At 46.8% G+C, this 24,306-nt stretch overlaps 1 protein-coding gene across 2 annotated transcripts in view; it reads left to right on the top strand.

Annotated features, from left to right (window-relative positions):
- NRP2 (neuropilin 2) overlaps window positions 1-24,306 on the top strand; it is a 233,396-nt gene that overhangs the window by 176,859 nt on the left and 32,231 nt on the right. Inside the window, exons 15-16 of one of the 2 annotated variants that reach the window (XM_083628027.1) lie at window positions 4,653-4,697; window positions 18,660-21,833. In XM_083628027.1, coding sequence (XP_083484153.1) covers window positions 4,653-4,697; window positions 18,660-18,940 — 326 coding nt within the window. In that variant the 3' untranslated portion in view covers window positions 18,941-21,833. Of the gene's footprint in view, window positions 1-4,652; window positions 4,698-18,659; window positions 21,834-24,306 lie in introns of those variants that run through there. The other variant, XM_083628026.1, reaches the window with a different exon arrangement.

The raw sequence follows: 24,306 nt of genomic DNA, 5'->3' as shown, positions 1-24,306 counted from the left end.
TGCTGCCCGAGAGAATTCAGCTCTACCTGACTGCACATAACATCAGTGCACTAATGTAGGGACTGTATTAGAGGAAAAATTAGTTGGAAAATTACTGCTTATTTTCTTTTGTACAGTTTCTGATATCTCTTACACCTTTATCTTGAATCATTTAATAAAATACCTTGAATTAGAATTCTGGAGTTGATTAAAGAGCTTTACGTATTCACAGTCTTGTCTGCGGCTGGCTGTTCTGTCTAATGCTACTTGGTTATTAGAAGAGTTGACTCAGTTCTGTTTCTTTGCCATGCGTCTGAATCCCCCCGTGTTCAGAGTAAGGGCATGTAACATGGGTGATTTCAGCTCTCCCCATGAGTAAATAACACAAAGAGCACCTCCCAGCCTGTCTTATTTCACAAAGACGAAGCAACATACTTCTGAGGCTATTCTTTAATCTCTGGGCTTGCATTTAATCATTGGACCATTGCTGATTTTTTTGCTTGCTTTTACATTGGTAAGCCATTTGTGGAGGGGAAAGCAAGTATACTTGTTTTTTAAAAAAAGAAAAAGAAAAAAAAGAAAGGGCATTCGGTTTCCAGGCAAGCTTGGCCCATATACGTGCTCACTGTTGGAAATTAAACAAGAAACAAAATGCTTTAGTGCAGTTCTACACTTTATAGAGGGACGCGGGTGGCTCTGTGGGTTAACCTTTTAACACTTTATAGACCAAATACAGTAAACCACAGACATGTGTTCTTAAATATCTCTGTACACTTGCCTGGAAAATTAATTGTGTTAGGATTCCACCGAACACACAATGGCTATTTCATGATAGGTCATCCATCCCATAGGAAAAAAAACTGAGGTTGCACTGGTATACGAGTTGCAAATTTTGTCTGCTGTGTAAAATGCGAAACTGTCTGAGGATCAAACAAGATGCGGCGGGAAATCTGTGAAGTGCAGCTTTTTTAAAATGCAAAAGCAGCCAGAGAGGTTTCAGATTGGGGTTGCAGCAGCTGAGGAGCAATAATTTAATCCTCTGCATCATGTTGTCTTCCTGATTTAAACTGCACCCACTTCCCTGTAGCTCCTGTTTGCCCCACAGGGATGCTTGTCTCCTAAGTAGGATTTTGAGAGCAGCTTCTTGGGTGGGTGGGGGGGAACTGAGCTCAAGTGTTTGACTGCGAAGCTGGTTCTTCTGATGAATCATTCAGGATATGAAATGATACCAAAGGCAGAGCCATTCTGTGCATCTCCCCCCACTCTCAGGACTACAAAAAGGGAAGCAACTGGAGTGGCACGTGACTGCTTCAAAATTGTCACCCAGAGAAGTAATCAAATTCCTTTTCAACTTGAGAAAAGGATCTAATAACTCACATTATTATTATTATTTTGTTCTTTTGACAAACCTGTCACTTGCATTCTGCGGAAGGGTGACTGTTTCAGAGCACTCCATTGAAACTGCACTGGAGCCAAGAGACTGCGTTCCCAGGCAGAATGCAGAAGGAAAATAATCATGGAATCACAGAGCACTGCTTTTCTGAATGTTGCTTCTCTGGCCTGTTTCTAGCAGCTTGTTAATGCTTAACAACAACAACAACAACAACAACAACAATTTATTTATTTATACCCCACCCACCTGGCTGGGTCTCCCCAGCCACTCTGGGCGGCTTCCAGCAAAGACAAAAAGCACATTAAAATGTCACACATTAAAAACTTCCCTGAACAGGGCTGCCTTCAGATGTCTTCTAAATTTCAGGTAGTTGTTTATCTCTTTGACATCTGCTGGGAGGGTGTTCCACAGGGCAGGCGCCACTACCGAGAAGGCCCTCTGCCTGGTTCCCTGAGCTTTATTTCTTCCAATGAGGGAACCGCCAGAAGGCCCTCGGCGCTGGACCTCAGCGTCCGGGCAGAACGATGGGGGTGGAGACGCTCCTTCAAGTATACTGGGCCGAGGCCGTTTAGGGCTTTAAAGGTCAGCACCAACACTTTGAATTGTGCTTGGAAACGTACTGGCAGCCAATGTACGGTGTTATATGGTCTCGGCGGCCGCTCCCAGTCCCCAGTCCGGCTGCCGCATTCTGGATTAGTTGTAGTTTCTGACTCACCTTCAAAGGTAGCCCCATGTAGAGCGCATTGCGGTAGTCCAAGCGGGAGATAAAATAAGAAACACAAAGAATTGTCCATCTCTGTTTCAGTGGGCACCTGGCTTGTGCCAGGGCTTTGGGTGCCTAGCGAGGAGGCAGAAAAGGTAGCCCAAGGGGAGACGTGGATTGGGGAGCCCCCCAGCTCCCGTCAGTCCCAGCCACATGGCCAGTGGTCAGAGATGGTGGAAGTTGTAGTTCATCAACACCTTGATACCCACAGCTTCCCCATCACTAGTTTAGGTGGAGGAAACTTAAGTCCCTTTACCCATTTGCAAAACTGCAAAGCTTTTTATTTCGGTAAGGCAAAGGCAGTAAAGTGTTGACTCTTGCCAGGAGACCTGAAGAGGTCTTGACTAGGTTTCCTCTTTCTGGGATGCCAGAGATGTTCGGATCATGTGGTTCCTTTTGAACAGCCTTGTAAAGTGGCACTGCAGTAAATGGTTGCCAACATCTTTCTGGCCTTTTAAGAGTTGTAGGCTGCCTGCAAAATTCAGCAGGGAAAGCTTTTGCTGCCATTGCTGCCCTGGGCTAAGGAACAGCTTTATCACATTAATTTCTGCTTGCAACAAAGCTTTTAAAAGCAAAGAAGACCCGACTGGGGAGGGGAGGAATCACCCACCATAATCCTTGTAATATAATATCAGAGGTAAATGCTTGAGGCAGTTTAAGAGTGAGTCAGAATGTCTACGAAAAAATATAAACCCATTTTAAGGATGATGATGATTATTATTATTTATCATTTCTGCTCCACTTCTCTGGCCCGTTTCTTTCTAGCAGCTTGTTACTGCTTAATAATAATAATAATAATAATAATAATTATTATTATTATTATTATTATTATTATTATTTATTTGTACCCCGCCCATCTGGCTGGGTTTCCCCAGCCACTCTGTGCGGCCTTCCACAGAACATTAAAAACAGAATAAAACTTCAAACATTAAAAACTTCCCTAAACAGGGCTGCCTTCAGATGTTTTCTAAAAGTCAGATGGTTGTTTATTTCCTTGACATCAGATGGGAGGGCGTTCCACAGGGAGGGTGCCACCACCGAGAAGGCCCTCTGCCTGTTTCCCTGTAACCTCACTTCTCGCAGTGAGGGAACTGCCAGAAGGCCCTCGGAGCTGGACCTCAGTGTCTGGGCTGAACAATGGGACGCTCCCTCAGGTATACTGGGGCTTGATATCCTCCCATTTGGAAGACTGTTCTTTTGAGCTCAGTTCCCCTTCCAATGGTCTAATGCATCCCAAACCAGCCAATCTTGTGGTCGGATAGCATGGTATGCTATTCACACTTTTGGAAAAAGTACGTTTAAACTGGCCAGCTTAATCTGGGGAGAGGAAAAAAGCAGCTGCGGAATCATGTTCTGGAACACACTCCTGATCTGGGCCAATTTCCTGCTGAAAAATGCTGCTCCTTTTTGTCCCTAGGCCTGTTATTTGCAGCCAACAGCATCTGCAGGATCAAAGCAGTGTGGAGGTAGGAGAGGGTTTTCGGCAGCGGACGTACATTGCAGACCAGCGCTGTGTACCTGATTTTTTCTCTAAAATGAAATTGGCCAGCAAGCATACTTTCTTAAAAGCATGAGTAACATAGCAATGTTGCTTGGCGCTTAGTCAGACGCTGGGATGAACACTCTCCTATTTGACTATGAAACATGTAGCGTCAGGCACCACAGACCATGTGAAATTCAGGGCAAAAGGAGGGGAGAATTCATGCCACCTACGGGCTCATGCATCTGCGGAAGCTGCTAATATTATACATAAAAATCTCTTTCCAAACATCTCTCAGCTTGACTCCAGAAGGGGATATGTGTTCTCTGTTGTACGTAGGGAATGAATGCTTGGACACTTTGATCTCGTGATGTCTCTAGAACAGGGGTCAGCAACCTTTTTCAGCCATGGGCCGGTTCACCGTCCCTCAGACCTTGTGGGGGGCCAGACTATATTTTGGAAAAAAATAATAATAATGAACGAATTCCTATGCCCCACAAATAACCCAGAGATGCATTTTAAATAAAAGCACACCTTCTACTCATGTAAAAACACCAGGCAGGCCCCATAAACAACCCAGAGATGCATTTTAAATAAAAGGACACATTCTCCTCATGTAAAAACACGCTGATTCCCGGACCATCTGCGGGCCAGATTTAGAAGGCGATTGGACCGCATCCAGACCCCGGGCCTTAGGTTGCCTACCCCTGCTTTAGAAGGAAAATGTTAAGTCAGGCTATAATCCTGAAGACACTTACTCTTAGGGGTAAGGTCCATTGCACCCAGTGTGACTTACTTCCAAGTCAACACACATAGGATTGCTTTGTTAGAGATATGACTTCCAGCAGAGTTCTTAAGTTCAGGGGGGGATAATCAGTTAAAACGGCAATTTGGGGGAAGCTACACAAAGAGGCTCTTGTGGGTCTGAGCTCTCTGCATTGTTGCAAGGATCACATGTCGCTAAGGCCGTCTTGGGGAATCTCTCATCTGTTGTCTTGGAGATCAGACTAAAGTTCAACTCTCCTGTTTCTTTACAGAACCCATCGCAGCTTTCCCTGGAGAACACACATTTGAAATTTCAGGTAAAACTGCATTTCTTTTAGCAGTTTCTTTCTTGCTGCATGATTTTTTTATTTTAGTTTTAAAAAATTAATGTGCGTGTGTGTGCAAAAGAAAGAAACAGAAAAACTAACACAAGACCTGCTGCCATGCAAGATGTTTACATTTGCATCATCCCTTAACACCAGCAGGTGGCACTAGACTAGATACGGTCTGCAGACAAGGGGGCTAATAGTAGCTTGGCCGTTATTTGCCCCATAAAACACAGAATAGTTTTTCTCCCGCTTTTATTGAATCCGTCTAAGTTGTCCGAAAGCTCGCGGAAGATTTCCCCAAACAAAAACCTGTTCCAAGTTTTCACGTCAGTTGTAGGTGCTTAGCCCCCAAATGAAATGCAAAGAGGTGTATTTAACTGATGCATAAGTTGTGCTTCTCTTTAGTGCAAACTCTGCATTTTGGCTCCCAGGGGGAACTGGAAGAAATTCAGGTGCCCTTTCTTTCACCTGGGTCAATATCCTTTGCTGCTCACTATGTGAACCTTGATGCACATTTTTTAGTTTTGTTTTTCAAAAAAGTGCTGCTCTTAAGCCTTTAACTGCAGTGTGGCAGGCTGAAGTTCAACTGGTGCATTTCTTCTTCGCTGTATCTACTTCCAGATACAGTATTTCTGCTTGTCACCCGGATGTTAATGGCAAAGGCCACCCTGTGAGAGGTGTCAGTGTTTGCAGACTGCACAGCCTGAGAGCTGTCCTGCACTGGAGTTGCCTTTATCTCCAGCTGACACAGACTAGAGAGGTGAAATAATAATAATAATAATAATAATAATAATAATAATAATAATAATAATAATATTTATATCCCGCCCTCCCCAGCCGAAGCCGGGCTCAGGGCGGCTAACGACAATAAAATAATACAACATTCAAAAATCATTTCATTATAAAATGAATTCAAATCAAATTGATGGCAACCATTGGGCTAGAGTTCTGTGAAGATTGACAAAGGAGGGAGTCAGGCTGCGCCCTGACCAAAGGCCTGGTGGAACAGCTCTGTCTTGCAGGCCCTGCGGAAAGATGTCAAGTCCCGCAGGGCCCTAGTCTCTTGTGACAGCGCATTCCACCAGATCGGGGCCACAGCCGAAAAAGCCCTGGCTCTGGTTGAGGCCAGCCTAACCTCTCTGTGGCCCGGGACCTCCAAGATGTTTTTGTTTGAAGACCGTAAGGTCCTCCGTGGGACAAACCAGGAGAGGCGGTCCCGTAGGTACGAGGGTCCTAGGCCGTATAGGGCTTTAAAGGTTAAAACCAGCACCTTAAACCTGATCCTGTACCCCATCGGGAGCCAGTGCAGCTGGTATAGCACCGGGTGAATGTGATCTCGCAGCGAGGACCCCGTAAGGAGTCTCGCTGCAGCATTCTGCACCCGCTGGAGTTTCTGGGTCAGTCTCAAGGGCAGCCCCCCACTTCTTGCCTGCCTAGTAGTGACGCACCCCCCACTTCTTGTCTGCCTAGATCAGAAGTGTTGCAACAGATCCCTGGATCTTCCAGGTGTGCCCCCTGCAGCCCGGTCAAAAGCCTTTCACAAACCAACTTTAAAAGGACACCTGAAAGCTTTAGATCGTGGTCTTAACGCAGCAGCTTCGCCCAGATGTAATAAAATGGAGGCCAAGTGGTAACAGGGATAAATGTGGCTACAGATAAACCCCTGTGCCTCTGCAGCACCTCGGGAAGAGCAATGAAGCTTTAAGATGTGGGGCTGGGGGAATGAACGGCAACCGCAGGGAGGCTTAACCCCCAAATCAGCGGCGAATTAGAAGTGCAATGAGGTGGCAATGATTAATATTTAGCACAGAGAGGTTTTGCATTCCAGCCAAAAAGTGGCAAGGCAGGGGCTGCGGTGGGGCTTTTAGGGACCGCAGCAGCAGGATGGGGAGGGGACTGGATCACAGGAGCAACTGTCACCCTGAGTTTGAAGGCTGACATTTAGTAAGAGAGAAGCAGGGTGAAATTGTGCATTTAATAGCTTAATTCTGGCCTGGAGAAAAGAAAATGGGATGCCTGGAGTTGATAAAACCTTCAGCGGGAAACAAAAGGAGAGAGGGATTCGGAGAGACCGTCCTCTTCATTAAACTTGTTTCTGAGTCAGTGGAGATGCTGTGGTGTGGGGAAAGGAGCATGGCGGCTCCAGAGATTTTTCATTTCGTTTCATTGTGTAACGCTCTTTTCACTTGTGGGATGGTGAAAACCCCGGCGCGGCAAAAAGGCAGGGAGCGTCCGCCTCCAAGGGCTTTCTGCTTCTATTAAATCATTTCCTTTTTATTTATCATTGGATAGACTGCTCTTCCTGGAGCAATCTCTCAAGCCATTGCTGACGCATCGCCAAAGCGGCTGGCTTTGACTTCCAGAAGAGATGCCTTCTCAGTGGGTGGGAGAAGGTGTTTTCTCTTTGAAAAGTAGTTTGTAAAGTCGTCTGGCATTGAACACGGAGAGGCAGTGCATCTGTTATGGCCAAGGGTGAAAGGGGCACAGACATCCATAAACCTCTGCTTTGATCTGAAAGTTAATGCTTCAAGTTCCTTAGCAACCTAGTCATGATTATTTTTATACTTAGATTTTGCTGGCTCATTTATTATTTTCCTAATAGGAAGCAGACCCAATAGTTCAGCCCGAAGTTTTTGCCACTGTTGACGTGATGCTGACACTCTTGTGCTCTGGCCCTGCTTTTGGGATTCCCATGGGCTTCGGGTTGGTCACGGTGAGAACAGAATGCTGATCCAACAGGCTCTTCTTCTGTTCTTAAAATTACAAAGAAGTTACATGGGCGTTGCAAGCAAATCTGTAGCCTTAACAGGAATTCCCTTAAGCCTTCATTCATGAATGGCAGATAGTTAAACTTGGCTTCCATATAGTAACTGGAGTCATCATCTGCATAATTTGTTGTTGTTGTTTAGTCGTTTAGTCGTGTCCGACTCTTCGTGACCCCATGGACCAGAGCACGCCAGGCACTCCTGTCTTCCACTGCCTCCCTCAGTTTGGTCAAACTCATGCTGGTAGCTTCGAGAACACTGTCCAACCATCTCGTCCTCTGTCGTCCCCTTCTCCTTATGCCCTCCATCTTTCCCAACATCAGGGTCTTTTCCAGGGAGTCTTCTCTTCTCATGAGTTGGCCAAAGTATTGGAGCCTCAGCTTCAGGATCTGTCCTTCCAGTGAGCACTCAGGGCTGATTTGCTTCAGAATGGAGAGGTTTGATCTTCTTGCAGTCCATGGGACTCTCAAGAGTCTCCTCCAGCACCATAATTCAAAAGCATCAATTCTTGGGCGATCAGCCTTCTTTATGGTCCAGCTCTCACTTCCATTCATCACTACTGGGAAAACCATAGCTTTAACTATATGGACCTTTGTTGGCAAGGTGATCATCTGCATAATACGATTGGCCAAATCCCGCTGTATTTGTCCACCACCTATGATCTCAGGTCCTTCTATGCTTGCTGTACTTGTGCTAGGCTCGGAATCTCTTTCTGTCCTTCCACTGCCTTTGTGTTAGCATATTACTATTATTATTTCAATTTATATACTGCCCTTTATCAGTCGGAGTGGGAGGAGGCAGAGATGGACCAGAGATTGAATTGCAGCCCTGTTACATATGAATGGCAGCTCGGCTTTTAAAAGCCAAATATTTTATTTGTAAGGGTTCTGGCATTTTGTTTGGTTTTAATGCGAGAAGTCAGAGCGGAGGTTCCCTGGTACAGCAGTCAGGCCGTGAACACACCAGTGAATCCATCTTCATTCAAAGTGTGCTCAGGATGAAGCAAAGCATGCTGGGCTCTCAGCAGGGCACCTCTTTGAGGGCATTGCTTGCTCAGGTCCTGGGCATATTTGTTCAGAGCTATTAATAAACCATAGGATATTACTTGAGGCATGCTCCCTTCTCACTCCAGTTGGAGGAGACAGAAATGGCGGTCTGAGGTCCAATTCTGTCACATTTTCAAAAGACAGGAGGACAGCCGTGTTCTGATGGAGAATTTGGGATCCACATTTTAATCTGCGATTGCAGAAACACCCAGCTATGATTCTGGCCTAGATCTCGCTGGTTGACTACTGTCTCAGCTATGCCCTTTCAGGTGATGTTTCACAAGCAGAAATGTTCTTCTGTGGCGGGGTGGGAATCCTTATACATGACAAACAAAACCAGACATCTAGATGCGGGTGGCGCTGTGGGTTAAACCACAGAGTCTAGGACTTGCTGATCACAAGGTCGGCAGTTCGAATCCCCGCGACGGGGTGAGCTCCCATTGCTGGGTCCCTGCTCCTGCCAACCTAGCAGTTCGAAAGCACGTCAAAGTGCAAGTAGATAAATAGGTACCACTCCGGCGGGAAGGTAAACGGCATTTCCATGCGCTGCTCTGGTTCGCCAGAAGCGGCTTAGTCATGCTGGCTACATGACCCGGAAGCTGTACGCTGGCTCCCTCGACCAGTAAAGCGAGATGACTGGACCTAATGGTCAGGGGTCCCTTTACCTTTACCTTTTTATGCCTAGTAGAAGTGTTCTAATCTAGCCTTCTCCTTGATGTGCTAGTTTCCTATGTGCAGAGATTCTTTTCATATGGGGGAATAGTCAGTCATGCAGCCTGAGGACTCATCCGGACTTCGGCTTGCCCTGTGGCTTTCCCCTGGGAAAACCCAACCTTTACTGCTGATTTGGATCAAACATCAATTGGGTTTTTGGTGGATTGATATTTGCTCTGATTTGGTGCTTGAAGAGTGGGGTTTTCTGGGGATAGTGCCTGGGCAAACAGAAAATTGCTCAAACCTAGAGAGCATGGGTCAAGTGGAAGTGTGGATGAACCCTGAATTGGTACACACAGATTTATCCTCACAGTGAGAACTCTGAATGCCAGCCAGCCTTGTATAAACAAATGCTTCGTTGAACGCTCCTTACCTTCTTCACAAAAAGTAAGGCAAATGTAAATTGCTAGTTACCCTTGAAAATGAAAACAAAAGCAAAGCCCCATGTTTACTGGAAGCAGAGTTTAGAAACACCAGCCTAAAAGTAATTTAGTTGAACATATGAGATTGTATGGCCTGAGGGGTGGATTTTATGAGACGGCTTGGATGTGCTTTCATTCTGCTGTGTTTTCATATATGAGGCACCCTAACCTGACAGAAGCCCAGGCACAGCTGTATTCCACCTCAGCACAGCTCTGAGCGATTCGCAGGCCCCTGTGCAGGTTGCAACTGAAGGACGTGGGATGACTTTCACAGGCCATTTTTGTGTCAGAAAAGATCGTGTAAACGTTTTGATGGGACTAAGCAGGACTGCCAGGTTGCAGCCCAGAGATTTCCTCTTGCGCTTTGGAAGTTTGCCAGGGAATTGGGAGACGAAGTAGCTGTGGTCCCTCCCCACACCTCAAGAGTTCTCTCCTCCCAGACCTTCACTGCGTGTCCTTTCCAGCCTAGTTGAAGCAGGATCTCACATGCACTGCTGAGTAGAAACAAATGGAAGAAGCTCTAGGTGCCAGCTATTCACTGGGATATTTGAGGCTGGTTGGGGGAATACTCAAGGCACCAGCAGCCAGGGATTTTCAGCTCAATAAACTTTTTGGATAGGCACTAGGAGAAGGGGATTCCCCCCTCCCTCTGTGTTGTCCCCAAATGTACTCTAAAGGGTTGGGGAAACCACAGAACAATGTGGCTTAGTTTTGACAGCGAAACTGGGTTTTCCACCAAGCATTCCCCCAACAGAAATCTACAGTTGTTTTCAAATACAGCCGTACCTTGGAAGTCGAACGGAATCCATTCCGGAAGTCCGTTTGACTTCCAAAACGTTCGGAAACCAAAGCGCAGCTTCTGACTGGCTGCAGGAAGCTCCTGCAGCCAATCAGAATCTTGCGGAAGCCCCGTCGGACGTTCGGGTTCCAAAAGAAAGTTTGCGAACCGGAACAATCACTTCCGGGTTTGCGGCGTTCGGGAGCCAAAATGTCCCAAGTTCCAAGGTGTTCGGGATCCAAGTTATGACTGTACCTGTTTATCATTTTTTGGTCTTTGCATGTTTTGATGTTTGCCTAAATAGGTGTACCCCTATAAAGCATAAGTTATAAAGTGGCCCTAAGGGCAGAACTATATATTACCAAAACAAAAAACAACAACCCACCCCTATCCAACTACAGAGGTACCTTGGTTTATAAGCTTAATCCATTCCAGAAGTCCATTCTTAAACCAAAGCGTTCTTAAACCAAGGTGTGCTTTCCCATAGAAGCAGGGGACTCAATTTACAAATGGAACACACTCAACAGGAAGCGGAACATGTTCTGCTTCCAAGGCAAAGTTCACAAACCAAAACACCTACTACTGGGTTTGCATCATTCTTAATCCAAGTTGTTCATAAACTAAGCTGTTCTTAAACCAAGGTACCACTGTACTTAAAACAGTTGCCAATATTTTTTCCCACTCAACACTAGGGATGTTAAAAGATCAACCCCTTGTTGTTGTTGTTGTTCTGTTACTTTGGTTTCAGCCTGTAAGAGAAGGGCCTGTTACCTTTAGGAAACGTACACAAGGAGCCGTAGCTGAGCCCAGGCCAGCAATCCATCTCCCCTGACCGCTTGTTAAAGCACTTCACCTGTTATGTTTCCTAGCCCTGCTACTTGAGACCCTTCTACTGAGCATTCCCCTGCTCACATAGTTGGCTATTTCTGATCAGGGGAGGGAAATGCTTAACATATTGATCATCAGGATGTGGGGGAGCGGGGAGGGTCGTGGACGAGGGAGAACGTGACATAGGTTGGCCATTTTCAGCATTGATTCTGACATGCGGCTTCTCCCAAAGGGACTCCGAGCGGCAGAGCAGCCGAAGCTCCTTGCAAGCTGCTGCCACCCGGAGTTGGTAGCACAAAGCAGGACGGACCGTTGGTTTAAGGCAGGTCTGGGTACATGTATCCTAAAGGTGATGGAATCTGGAGTGTTAGGTCGGAAGGAAATGGGCAACTATTTTTAGCAGTAGGATAGTGTGACAAAGTCTGTTGGCCCCAAACTGGCTTTATCACGCTATAGAAGATGATGAGAGGAAAAAGAATTAGGGCACATTGGGGTCTCATGTACCATATCTACATGTATATACCCTGTGGCATCCGTTTATATGTTACAAGAGATGACTATGTACCGTATTTTTCGCTCTATAGGACACACCAGACCACAAGACGCACCTAGTTTTTGGAGGAGGAAAACAAGAAAAAAAATATTCTGAATCCCAGAAGCCAGAACCTCAAGAAGGATCGCTGCGCAGTGAAAGCAGCAATCCCTCATGCTGTTCTGGCTTCTGGGATAGCCGTGCAGCCTGCATTCGCTCCATAAGACGCACACACATTTCCCCTTACTTTTTAGGAAGGAAAAAGTGAGTCTTATAGAGCAAAAAATAGGGTATATGTACTTGCACCCGACTGCATGCTGAAAAGAAAGAGGGACAGAGAGAAAGGAAGTCACAGGCACACCTGAAGCCACCCTAAACAACTTTAGCAGCTAGACACAGAATATTAGGGTCCATCATTGGCTGCAGCTGATTCATCAGAAGCATGATTTAATGATGGGGAAGGCGGGGTTGTAGTGTGATCAGTACCACCAAAATTCTAGGATGATACATCCCTTTTGAGATGGTTGTCTTGGAGGGTAGGATCACAGTATCAGGGCCCAGGGAAGCTGAAAGAAGCTTGGAAAGTCTGTTAAGCAAGGAAACGGGTGCATTTATGAAATAAAAACTTTAGCCTGTGACCCAGGTGATGCCCTGGAAATGCATTTTTATTTATAGACTTCATTCCCCAGAAAGCAATGTTGCACATATACTGATCCCTGGTCCACTATGCGAGAAAAAGTATGGATTCTTTTCCACCCCATAAGGAACTCAAGTCTCCTTGCTTCCATTCTGTCCGGAGATCCCGTGAAACATTAAAATATCCCGTTTTTTGTACAGGTCTAGAATACCTCGCCCCACCCCCCAGTGGAGGTTTCCCCAAACTCAAGACCCACTTGAACTTGATTTTTCCAGCTAATTGAGTCTAGATATGCACATGTTTTCCGCGGACCTGAATATAGTTTAGTCATGACTTGCTGTGGGTTAAACCACTGAGCCTAGGACTTGCCGATCAGAAGGTCGGCGGTTCGAATCCCCGTGACGGGGTGAGCTCCCGTTGCTCGGTCCCTGCTCCTGCCAACCTAGCAGTTCGAAAGCATGCCAATGCAAGTAGATAAATAGGTACCACTCCAGCAGGAAAGTAAACGGCGTTTCCATGCGCTGCTCTGGTTCGCCAGAAGCTGCTTAGTCATGCTGGCCACATGACCCGGAAGCTGTACGCCGGCTCCCTCGGCCAATAAAGCGAGATGAGCGCCGCAACCCCAGAGTCGGCCACGACTGGACCTAATGGTCAGGGGTCCCTTTACCTTATGCACATGTTTTCCGTGGACCTGAATATAATTCAGTCCTGTTTCTCTTCCTCTGACTTCTACCCACACTGAAGGCAAGAGAAAGGGAAAGAGCATCCTTTTCCAGCAAGGTTTAATCATTTAACGGTAGAATAGAAGGAAGAAAGGTCATCCTTGAGCCAGTAAGGACCCGCAGGGCCCCTTCCACCTCCCCCTCGGCATAGGGTTGCATTGCTCTCTCTGAGAATTCAGACCTTGAAGTGCCAGTGACTTGGCTACAAGAGGTTGGTGATTAAACTGCCATTTGTGTTTTTCATTCCTGGGCTGCCTGGGTGGCACAGCAGGGAGATCAACTGGAGATATTTACATCATTTGTCACTTTGCCGGACAGTTTGTACTTGTTCATCCTCCCTAAGGAGATAGGCAACGTTATTACTCCAGTGTTGTTTTATGGCCACCTTTGTTAATGTTTCTTTCTTGAAACAAGACGGAAGTTTCCACTAGAAAATGAACCAAATGTTCATTTGGGGGAGAAAGCAAGGAATGTAGAGAAGGTAGGTGTGAATCAGGCTAATCGGAAGTCCTCTGAATTAATGCGGGTGGCGTTGTGGGTTAAACCACAGAGCCTAGGGCTTGCTGATCAGAAGGTCAGCGGTTCGAATCCCTGCGACAGGGTGAGCTCCCGTTGCTTGGTCCCAGCTCCTGCCAACCTAGCAGTTCATAAGCACGTCAAAGTGCAAGTAGATAAATAGGTACCGCTCCTGCGGGAAGGTAAACGGCGTTTCCGTGCGCTGCTCTGGTTCGCCAAAAACGGGTTAGTCATGCTGGCCACATGACCCGGAAGATGTACACCGGCTCCATCGGCCAATAAAGCGAGTTGAGTGCCGCCACCCCAGAGTCGGTCACGACTGGACCTAATGGTTAGGGGTCCCATTACCTTTACCTCTCCCCTCTCCTACAACCCCCAGTGCATAGACTGGCTCTGAATTTGGCTCCCTCCGCCATCTTAACCCCCATTGATGGGATGGGAGTTGCAACCAGTAAAATGTACTTAGCACTCCATCGTGGTTGGACTACCTCACATATTTAGGGTCAGGAGATTTTCTTGTTGCCTTCCCTTATACAGCACGGCTTGGCTCAGTTGTGTCATGACCCTGACTTTAGGCAGTTGCCAGGGCACGGGTTCAGGAGGGGCTACAGACTCCAGTGACATGACTCTAGAGGCAAGAGGGCACATGGCCCTGAGATGGAGCCAGAACCACGGAAGGCAGCACAATCTGGATCACGCGTACTCTCAGGAGTCACTCCCTTTACCCCCGAGGCCCTCGCAGTCTACACTCCCCCATCTGGCATGGAGTCACCTGGAGCAGTTTGCTCTGCAAAGTCTACCCTCCTTCACTGACTGTGACCTGAATTTGGCCGATTGATTTTTTGAGATGCAGTGATCTGCCTTGGGAACTGGGAGTTAGACAGCTTTTGATGTTTGCAGCTCCATATTCTAAGCCCACACCCCTCACAATATCAATTTTAAAAGCAAAGCAAGCTTCTTATTAGCACATTTAGTGAGCGAGAATGAGTGCAAGCGGCAGATTGTAGAGCCTCTTCGCCGAAATAGCTGGAATGGCATCAAGCATTCTGCTTCTTAATCCTATCAGTTGACGAAGAACGAAGACAGGCAGTAACAGAACCTCCTCTCCCTCTCCTAAACTTTTCTTTATTTTATTTTGAGGGGAGAGGACCCTGCAAGCTGATACCTGCCAGAGAGGGTCTTAATATTCAAGGCTCTCTAGTTATGTCTGGAACAGGCTCTGAGCAAGGTTTGCTGCACGTTCTCATTCTGGGTCACTCCAGTTGGCCGCTGAGGGGTTCGTCTCTGGTGGAGGGCGAGAAGAAAGGTCACCTTTCCATTACCCTCTCCAATAAAATGGCCTCTCTGTGGAGATGGGAGGTCATTGCTGATGGCTTAGATGGTGGCTTCTAGCTTGCGTGCGCCAGAAGGGGATTTCACGTATGTGCTACAAATCGAATCTTTCTTGCTGCTCCATTACAAATCCCTCAGTGGCTGCTTATTTTTTTTTTTTCTGTTTCTGGAGGAGCACGTGTTCTGGAGTATAGTTTTAAACTTAATTTGGGGGCCCGGCAATTCAGACAACTGAACGAGAAACCAACCCACTGAGCAGATAGACCACATCGAAAAGAATTACTTACTGCACGGAAAGCAGCTTGCTGGTGTTGTACAACATAATCCTAACGCACGCTTACTCAGAAGCGAGTTCCCCTATGTTCAGTGGCGCTTACTCCCGGGTAACGGTGCATAGGAGAAACAGCTTTTTTTTTAAGAGTTTGTTTCAGTAGGGTTGTTTGCGGGAAACTTCTCTTTTCTGGGTTTATAGCCATGCACAGCCCTCCCCGTTTTATTGTCCCCCTCGTAAAATTCAGAGCATGTATAGAATGCGCGCACATTTGGTTTCCCTGCAGCCGTCATTGCCGTTGCTGGATTGAGGAGGAAACAAGAGCCCTGCTTCCAGAAGCCCAGCAACTAGCTATGGAAGGGAATGCTCAATTTTGCGCATCCCTTCCATGATTAGAGAGAGTGAGTGTGGGCTGCCCAGTGACCCACATGCTCAGAGAGAGTGACCCAGTTGTGGAGTCCTCTTAGATTCGGAAGGTCCTTTGGACCCAAGGCAATATAATCTTGACTTCATATCTCTAATTATTATTATTATTATTATTATTATTATTATTATTATTATTATTTCATACCCCGCCCATCTGGCTGGGTTTCCCCAGCCACTCTGGGCGGCTTCCAACAAAACACTAAAATACAATAACCTATTAAACATTAAAAGCTTCCCTAAACAGGGCTGTCTTCAGATGTCTTCTAAAAGTTTGGTAGTTATTTTTCTCTTTGACATCTGGTGGGAGGGCATTCCACAGGGTGGGCGCCACTACCGAGAAGGCCCTCTGCCTGGTTCCCAGTAGCTTTGCTTCTCACAGTGAGGGAACTGCCAGAAGGCCCTCAGCGCTGGACCTCAGTGTCCGGGCAGAACGATGGAGGTGGAGACGCTCCTTCAGGTATACTGGACCGAGGCCGTTTAGGGCTTTAAAGGTCAGCACCAACACTTTGAATTGTGTTAGGAAACGTACTCTTACCTTCACCCTTAAATGAATATGCTCAAAGGTAGAGAAACAGTTCCCCCGCCATGATAGATGCACCCTGCTGCTGCTCCCGTGGGCAAGGGGGTCTGGATGGGGACTTGTGGGGCTCGGCATGTTTTCCTTGCATCTTTGCATTCCATGCAAAATATAGTGTCTGAAGCATGCAGCTTTCTGAATAACTCAATATGGCCAAGGGGATGGAGCAACTACCCTATGAGGAGAGAGGCTACAACATTTGGGGTTTTTTTAGTCTAGAGAAAAGGAGATGTGATGGTGTGAGTAGAGTGATAGAGAAGATTTTCTCTCTCATGCTGCTGGAACTTGGAAGATTTGGGGCAGGCAAAAGAAAGTCCTCCTTCACATAGTGCATCATCATCATCATCATCATCATCATAGTAATAATAATAGTAATAATAATAATATATTATTTATACCCCATCCATCTGGCTGAGTTTCCCCAGCCACTCTGGGCGGCTCCCAATCAAGTGTTAAAAACCGCACAGCGTTAACTATTAAAAACTTCCCTAAACAGGGCTGCCTTCAGAGGTCTTTTAAAGATAGGATAGCTGCTTATTTCCTTCACATCTGATGGGAGGGTGTCCCACAGGGTGGGCGCCACTACCGAGAAGGCCCTCTGTCTGGTTTCCTGTAACCTCACTTCTCACAATGAGGGAACCGCCAGAAGGCCCTCGGTGCTGGATCTCAGTGTCCAGGCTGAACGGTGGGGGTGGAGACGCTCCTTCAGGTATACAGGACCGAGGCCGTTTAGGGCTTTAAAGGTCAGCACCAACACTTTGAATTGTGCTTGGAAACGTACTGGGAGCCAATGCAGATCTCTCAGAACCGGTGTTATGTGTTCCCGGCGGCCACTCCCAGTCACCAGTCTAGCTGCCGCATTCTGGATTAATTGCATAGAGATGGCTACCAAACTGGATGGCTTTGAAAGAGGATTAGACAAACTCATGAAGAGTAAGAATATCAGCGGCTGCTAGCCAGGATGGCTGTGTTCTGCCTCCACTGTCGCAAGGGGAGAGGGTGCTGTTAGGTCCTGCTTACCTGCTTTTCATAGACATCTGGTTGGCCACTCAAGAGAACAGGATGCTGGACCAGGTGAGCCTTTCACCTGATCCAGCAGGGGAGCTTTTTTATTCACTTCTTTATACCTGAATGGGGAAGACATGGGAACAAGTAAATGTGGTTGGCCTCTTTGCATCTCTTCTGGTCCTCAAGACACAACTTCAATGGGGTCAAAAAAACGTAAACATTGGAAATACAGTGGTACCTCGGGTTAAGTACTTAATTCGTTCCGGAGGTCTGTTCTTAACCTGAAACTGTTCTTAACCTGAAGCACCACTTTAGCTAATGGGGCCTCCTGCTGCTGCTGCCGCGCCGCCGGAGCACAATTTCTGTTCTCATCCTGAAGCAAAGTTCTTAACCTGAAGCACTATTTCTGGGTTAGTGGAGTCTGTAACCCGAAGCGTATGTAACCTGAAGCGTATGTAACCCGAGGTACCACTGTACAGAGATTCCAGGAGAGTTGTAAAACCTGAATTTGTAGCTTGCTGTAGTTGTTAAATATGAAGTTGTCATTAGTAACACACACAGAGAGACTGCAAACCTATTTACAGTCACCTGGGAGTGAATCTTATTGAATTCAACAGGTAGGAAGGAAAAAAATTGCAGTGTGAGACTGTTGCCATAAGCATTACTTACTGGGGAGTAAACTTCACTGAACACAGGGCGTCTTACTTCTGCCCGGAGGTCCTGGTTAGCTGTGATTTGGAAAGCCATGCCCGAATTATAGAAGATAGGATTGCGGTGGGGATGGCCTTAAAAATTCTGGGTCTCTGAAGCACGATGACCTCCGGAAGGTCTTATCTGCAGATTCCTTTTCTGCTTTTCTCTCGCCCCCCCACCCCATAGGAACGAAGCGTGTTTTTCATCTCTAGAATCTCTTCTGTGATCCTGTCACAACCTCCTTCGTACTTGGCAATTAAACTCTTGTCACTTGTTTTAAAAAAAACCTGACGTGTTTTGTCATTGCTTGACAAACAAGTGCCACGCTGAAACAAGACGGAGCTGATTGTGGGTGGTTGTGGCAGGGAGCGCAAGGCTGTGGCGGGGGGGGCAGGGGGGCGGCGCGGAAGCTGTTCCTTCCAAATATAATGGCTATGAACAACATTTACATCCTCTTTCCCCCTCCTCCTCCTCCTCCTCCTCCCAAGCCTAATTAATGAAATGCTTTAAATTGCCTGCTTGTCAAAAACCCAAATTACGTTCCCACCCAGGGGAAAGCTCGGTCATGCAGACCTTTATTTAAGTTGCTGAGAACTCTGAAACGCATGTATATGTGTGTGTGTGTATGCTTTGATGAGCCTGCATGCGTGCCACCTAGCAACGTTCTTCTGTCTCTCCCCCAGGGGGCACCCTTCTGCCAGGGAACGAGCCCACAGTGGACACGGTGTCAGTGCAGCCCATCCCAGCCTACTGGTATTACGTTATGGCCGCCGGAGGTGCTGTTCTGGTTGTGGTCTCCGTCGTGCTGGCCCTTGTGCTCCACTACCACCGCTTCCGCTATGCGGCCAAGAAGAGCGATCACTCCATCACCTACAAAAGCTCCCACTATGCCAGCGGGGCCCCTCTGGCGGTGGAGCCCACCTTAACGATAAAACTAGAGCAAGACCGCAGTTCGCATTGCTGAGAGCGGAGCCAGGAAAACACACAAAAACAAAAAAACAAAAAACTTTTTAAAAAGAGACTTTCAGAGACGTTGCCTCAATTTTGCACTTTTCCTCCTCACCCAGCATATCTGTGAACTCTATAGACATCTCCCCTTGGTTCTCTTGACAAAAAAAAAAAAAAAACTCTTAAAAAACGGTAATGCTGCATCGTGGATCGCGAGAGGAGACTTGCCTCCCCCCCACCCCAGTCTCTTTGAAAGTGAATGCTCCTTTTATTTCGTTTCTCAAGGACTTGTGTGGTTTTTTTGGTCCCCGGTAGACAACTTGCAAGAAGACTCAGTAGCGCGTCAGGAGGAGTATGCCAGAGTAAATTTCTGTGTGCTTGTATTATCTCTTACCTATCTATGTATGTAAGTGTGCATGTGTGTGGGGAATTGGCTAGATGGCTATTTCGAAAAGGTCTTTTGGGACTTGCTTGTGCCGCTGCGACCTTCATAAGGGAGTGCTTTCTTCCCCATGCCCTGCCTTGTGGAAGGCCCCGAACACCTTTTTTTGAGGACAGATACACTGATTTGTTTACTAGGAGAAGTGAACGATGCTTTTTGTTGCCTTATCTAGCTCTGGCTGGGTTTACATTTGATATCCTTAATGAAAACGTCAGCAGGTTCATACTGATTGGGGGGGGGGAGGAAAGGCTGCGCCCTGGAAAATTTCAAATGGCAAGCCTAAAGATAGGGCAAAAACAAAAACGCCACAGTGTATGACGGGGGAGAACTGAGAAAGGCTTGGAGATGGTCAACTTCAAGGTCTTATAGGGTTCCTTCACCCCCCCAAGAAATCACAAAAACATAGCCATCGTTTTGGTAGTGGAATTAATCCCTCAACAAAACAAATATTTTTCAAGTTGCCTTATTAAAAAAAAGAGAAGCTTGTAATGAATGTTCAGTTTATCTGTTAAACCCAGCCTTAGAGAGATGCATAGATGCCAATAGATGTAAGGTTTTGAAAAATGCTATAGCTCCATGAATCTGAGGTTTATTTTATTTTATAGGTAAACCTCACTCTTGGTGATGCTTTCTTTTTTTTTTTTTGTGAGAGCAAGGAAATGCCGCCATTGTGTTTTTACTGGTAATTTTGAAAAAAGACACAAAGAACGCTTTGCCCCCTTGTTTTCTCTCTCCATGTCGACATAAATGGCTGCCTGACACAATTTACTTTCGTGGCCATGTTGCTTCTTAAGATGTTGGTAATGACATCTGTCAACCAAAGCCCCAAGAATAGGGCCTGCTAAAACCCAACTATCTCTGCATCTTTAACGAAGATGGTATAATGGAGCCTCTATCTATTGATTTTGCTCTGAAGTAATGCAATGGAAATGCCTTATATAGATTTATCAAGTGATAACACACAAAGGTGGTTGGAACGGTTAAATCTGACATATTTTCTGGCAAAATACATCTCCACTGAACACTTTGTTTGCTTAAAAAAAAATCCAGCCATGACTACTTGCTATATCCTTCTTAAAGTTCCTGTCTGCCATTTCTCCCTCATGTGAAAACTGAGAATTCAGGCGAGAGTAGCAGCGTTGTAATACTGGGGGTGAAAGTCATGAGTGCTTTCCATTATGGAAGCCCTACTAAAATCACTGGGGGCATATCCAGGTTTCCTCTTGTCCTGCTGCTCCCCGCTGGGGAAAACTGCTCTTTTGTGCTCATTCAGAGCAAACAGCAATCAGGTTTTCCACATATTTCTTCCGATTTAGAGAGTGGTTTTCCCTGCGAAAGGAGCTGGGCAAGGGGGAAACCACTCGGCCCTGTGTCTTGGGGGCGATGCACACCTCTTATTGCCCCATTCTTTCTAGGCACGGGACAGTGGAAGTGTGGACCGACCCTAAGACCTGTCCCTGATATAACCATGTGGGACAAACTCTCAGTGGGTTGAACCCTATGTATGTACAGGGTTGGCATGGGTCATGAAAGAGAGTGGATATTCTTTGCCAGTTCCCCAAAATGAACACTTTTATCTAGGGGTGTCTATGTCACATCCTGCCACCCTGTGTTATTCAGGTAGCATGCTCTAAGTGCATGTAGCAAATTTACTCTGTCCAGATGCTTGCTTAGCTGGTTTAAAATGCCACACAGTGCTGTTTATTAGGGAAATTGTTCTTTAAAGTGCAGAGTGTATATGGGGGTGGGATTGGGGAAAGGCGTGTGTGTGCTTATAAACTGCATCTAGAAAGAAGGGATTTGTGAGAGCAAAGCGATCACCTGTCCCAGATCACAGAATATTTTTTGGGGGGGGGGGAGGGGGAAGACACCTTGCCTCTGAGCAAGGTGACAACTTCACCTTATGCCAGGAGATAAGCAGAAGCCACCTTTTGAGATGTGATTTGTTCGTTCTTGTGGGTCCCAAGAGAACATCTTCCAGTGTGGAAGCAAATAATGTTAGTAAGTACCTTAATTTCTGTATCCCTGGTTCGTGTGATAGGAAATCTCCAAAGTGAATTTGGCACCCTGGGCTCCTTTGGAAGGAAAGGTGGGATAAAAACATAATAAACAAAATAAAATGAGAAAAATGTAAACTTTTCCCTCCCACTGGTTTTCCTGATCTCCCCACCCCCAACAGCAGTCAAGTGTAAATACCTCCAGTTGTGTTCCAGATTTCACAATAGTTCAAATATGCTCAGCCTGGGTGTGTTTTAACCCGATTGAGAGACCCCATTTTTAGATATTCGCCAAAGACTGCCCTGCCGCCCTCCCGTGATTTTTACTGCCACTTTTCACTCCCACCCCTTAACAGCTGTGACATTGTCAACATCACCCAGTTGCCTGTGTGTGAAAATATCTTGTGGAATTTTGAAATTCTTGACAATGTACTGTGTGGAATGTAATAAAATGATATTTTTTATAGATATATCTGGTTTTTGTCCCCCTTCTCCTATCGGATTGTAAGAACTGTGTGTCTGAACGAAAATGTATTTCCAAATATGTGTGTGTGTGTGTGTATTGTCTAGGGGGTCTTTAGATCTATTCTTTCAGGGTTAGAGAGAGGGGGGTAATCAAAGGGGGGGGACCAGCTGGTCAAATGGTAGGTGTAAGATTGGAGACTGGGGGGAAACTGAATCTGCAGCATCACAAAGATGGCTGAAGTTATTGTGGACTGAACAAGAAATGCAAGGCAAGAGGCCAGACAGGATGACTAAAGACCGCTGGAATGTGAGGCTATGGATTTCCAACACCCAGGTGGGGAAATATGGAAGCTTATGAAGCCCTCGCCTCTCCAGGAGAACTTGACATTAGAACACTTTGATCACCTCCACTTTGAAATTGGAGGCTTAAATCTAAATACGTTAAGCCACTGATTTGAAGTGAAGGAAGGGTTGGAGGAGTTGGATTATATCACCACTGCACTCCCCCCCCCCCTGAAGATTATGCTGCTCTTATCCCAGGAATAAAGCAAATAGCCCCCGATTTCATCTCACTAGAGTAGACCACCACCACCACATAACCCATAGTCATACTTTGAAAGACCGGACACTTTGGTCATCCTGGCGAATGCCGAGCGGACGTTGAAAAATTCAAAACCCGCTCTTGGTTATGAATGCAGAGAATGACTCAAGTCGACGGTGGGGTAGCTGTTTCACACAAATTGATTTTGAGTGTGCAGCTGCTTACACGCCATCAGATAATACTGGAAACTAGTTTGTTAAGGGTGCTGAGGGGTAAATGCAATTACCGGGATTCTTTGGGGGGGATGTAAATATGCTTTAAGGGACGCGGGTGGCGCTGTGGTCTAAACCCCTGAGCCTCTTGGGCTTGCTGATCCGAAGTTCAGCGGTTTGAATCCCTGCGACAGGGTGAGCTCCCGTTGCTCGGTCCCTGCTCCTGCCAACCTAGCAGTTCGAAAGCACGTCAAAGTGCAAGTAGATCAGTAGATACCACTCTGGCGGGAAGGTAAACGGCGTTTGTGTGTGCTGCTCTGGTTTGCCAGAAGCGGCTTAGTCATGCTGGCCACATGACCCTGTACGCCAGCTCCCCTGGCCAATAAAGCGAGATGAGCGCCGCAACCCCAGAGTCGTCCGCGACTGGACCTAACGGTCAGGGGCCCCTTTACCTTTACCTTTAAATATGCTTTAAATGCATGGTGTGTACAGTACGCAGCCTGAACAACAAGGAAGCTGCTTCCCACATTACTACACATAAGAGTAGCTCGTTGACAGAGCTAAGGGCAGTCTAGAGTTGTGTTTCCCTTGCCTGTCTTCAGCTGATCTGCAGAATTTCGAAGGCTCTGTAGAAGCACATGGGGATCACTAGGCACTGCCTTATATTGAGTCAAACCTTTGGTCCATCTAGTTCTGCGGCTTTACATTTTTATGGATGCAGTAAACCCACAAATTATGCGCATGGCAAAAAAAAAAATACTTTAAAAGGGGCCAGCTCTCTGGGGAAAATTGACATTGGCAATCCCGCCCACCATTGAACCCAACGGACTATACGTAATGTTGGCTTTAGGCGTGATCCCCGGAACGTAATCCCCACGTAAGTTGTGGGCTTACTGTATAGGGTAAAGGTAAAGGGACCCCTGACCTTTAGGTCTAGTCGTGGCCGACTCTGGGGTTGCGGCGCTCATCTCACTTTACTGGCCGAGGGAGCCGGCGTACAGCTTCTGGGTCATGTGGCCAGCATGACTAAGCCGCTTCTGGCAAACCAGAGCAGCACACGGAAACGCCATTTACCTTCCCACCGGAGCGGTACCTATTTATCTACTTGCACTTTAAGGTGCTTTTGGACTGCTAGGTTGGCAGGAGCAGGGACTGAGCAACAGGAGCTCACCCCGTCGCGGGGATTCGAACCGCCGACCTTCTGATCAGCAAGCCCTAGGCTCTGTGGTTTAACCCACAGCGCCACCCGCGTTACTGTATAGGAAGATCTAAAGTTGCTGGTGTGTGTTTGGGGAGGAAACAGCCCACCTGGCGTTGTCTGTGCCTGCCCACTTCCCTTAGTTTTCCTCAGGAATCTTAGAGTATAATTAGATGGTACAACAGAAAAGTGCTGCTGTTGCTTCTCGCTTCTCCTCTCCCCTGTTTAATTCAGTTGAGGGAAACCTTTGGCCCTCCAGAGGTTGCCAAACTGCAACTCCCATCATCCCTGCCCATTGCCCAAGCTTGTCGGGACTGATGGGAGTTGTAGTTCAGCACCATCGGCTGGCAGGGGCAAAGGTTGGCCACACCTGCCCTAATTGAACACTGTGTGAGAGATGGCTTCATGTTTTGCCTTGGCTTGCTGTTGGCTGCACATCGCTTGCAGTCCAGTCCAGCAGTCCACAACAAGAAGTTATGAAGAAGGAAGCGGAAGTGTGCGGATGTGACACTCCTTCCTGTTTCCTA

This window comes from Podarcis filfolensis (genome assembly GCF_964270895.1).
Source record: "Podarcis filfolensis genome assembly, chromosome: 1".
Taxonomy (NCBI): Eukaryota; Metazoa; Chordata; class Lepidosauria; order Squamata; family Lacertidae; genus Podarcis; species Podarcis filfolensis.
This window is presented reverse-complemented; position numbering and strand designations above follow the sequence as displayed.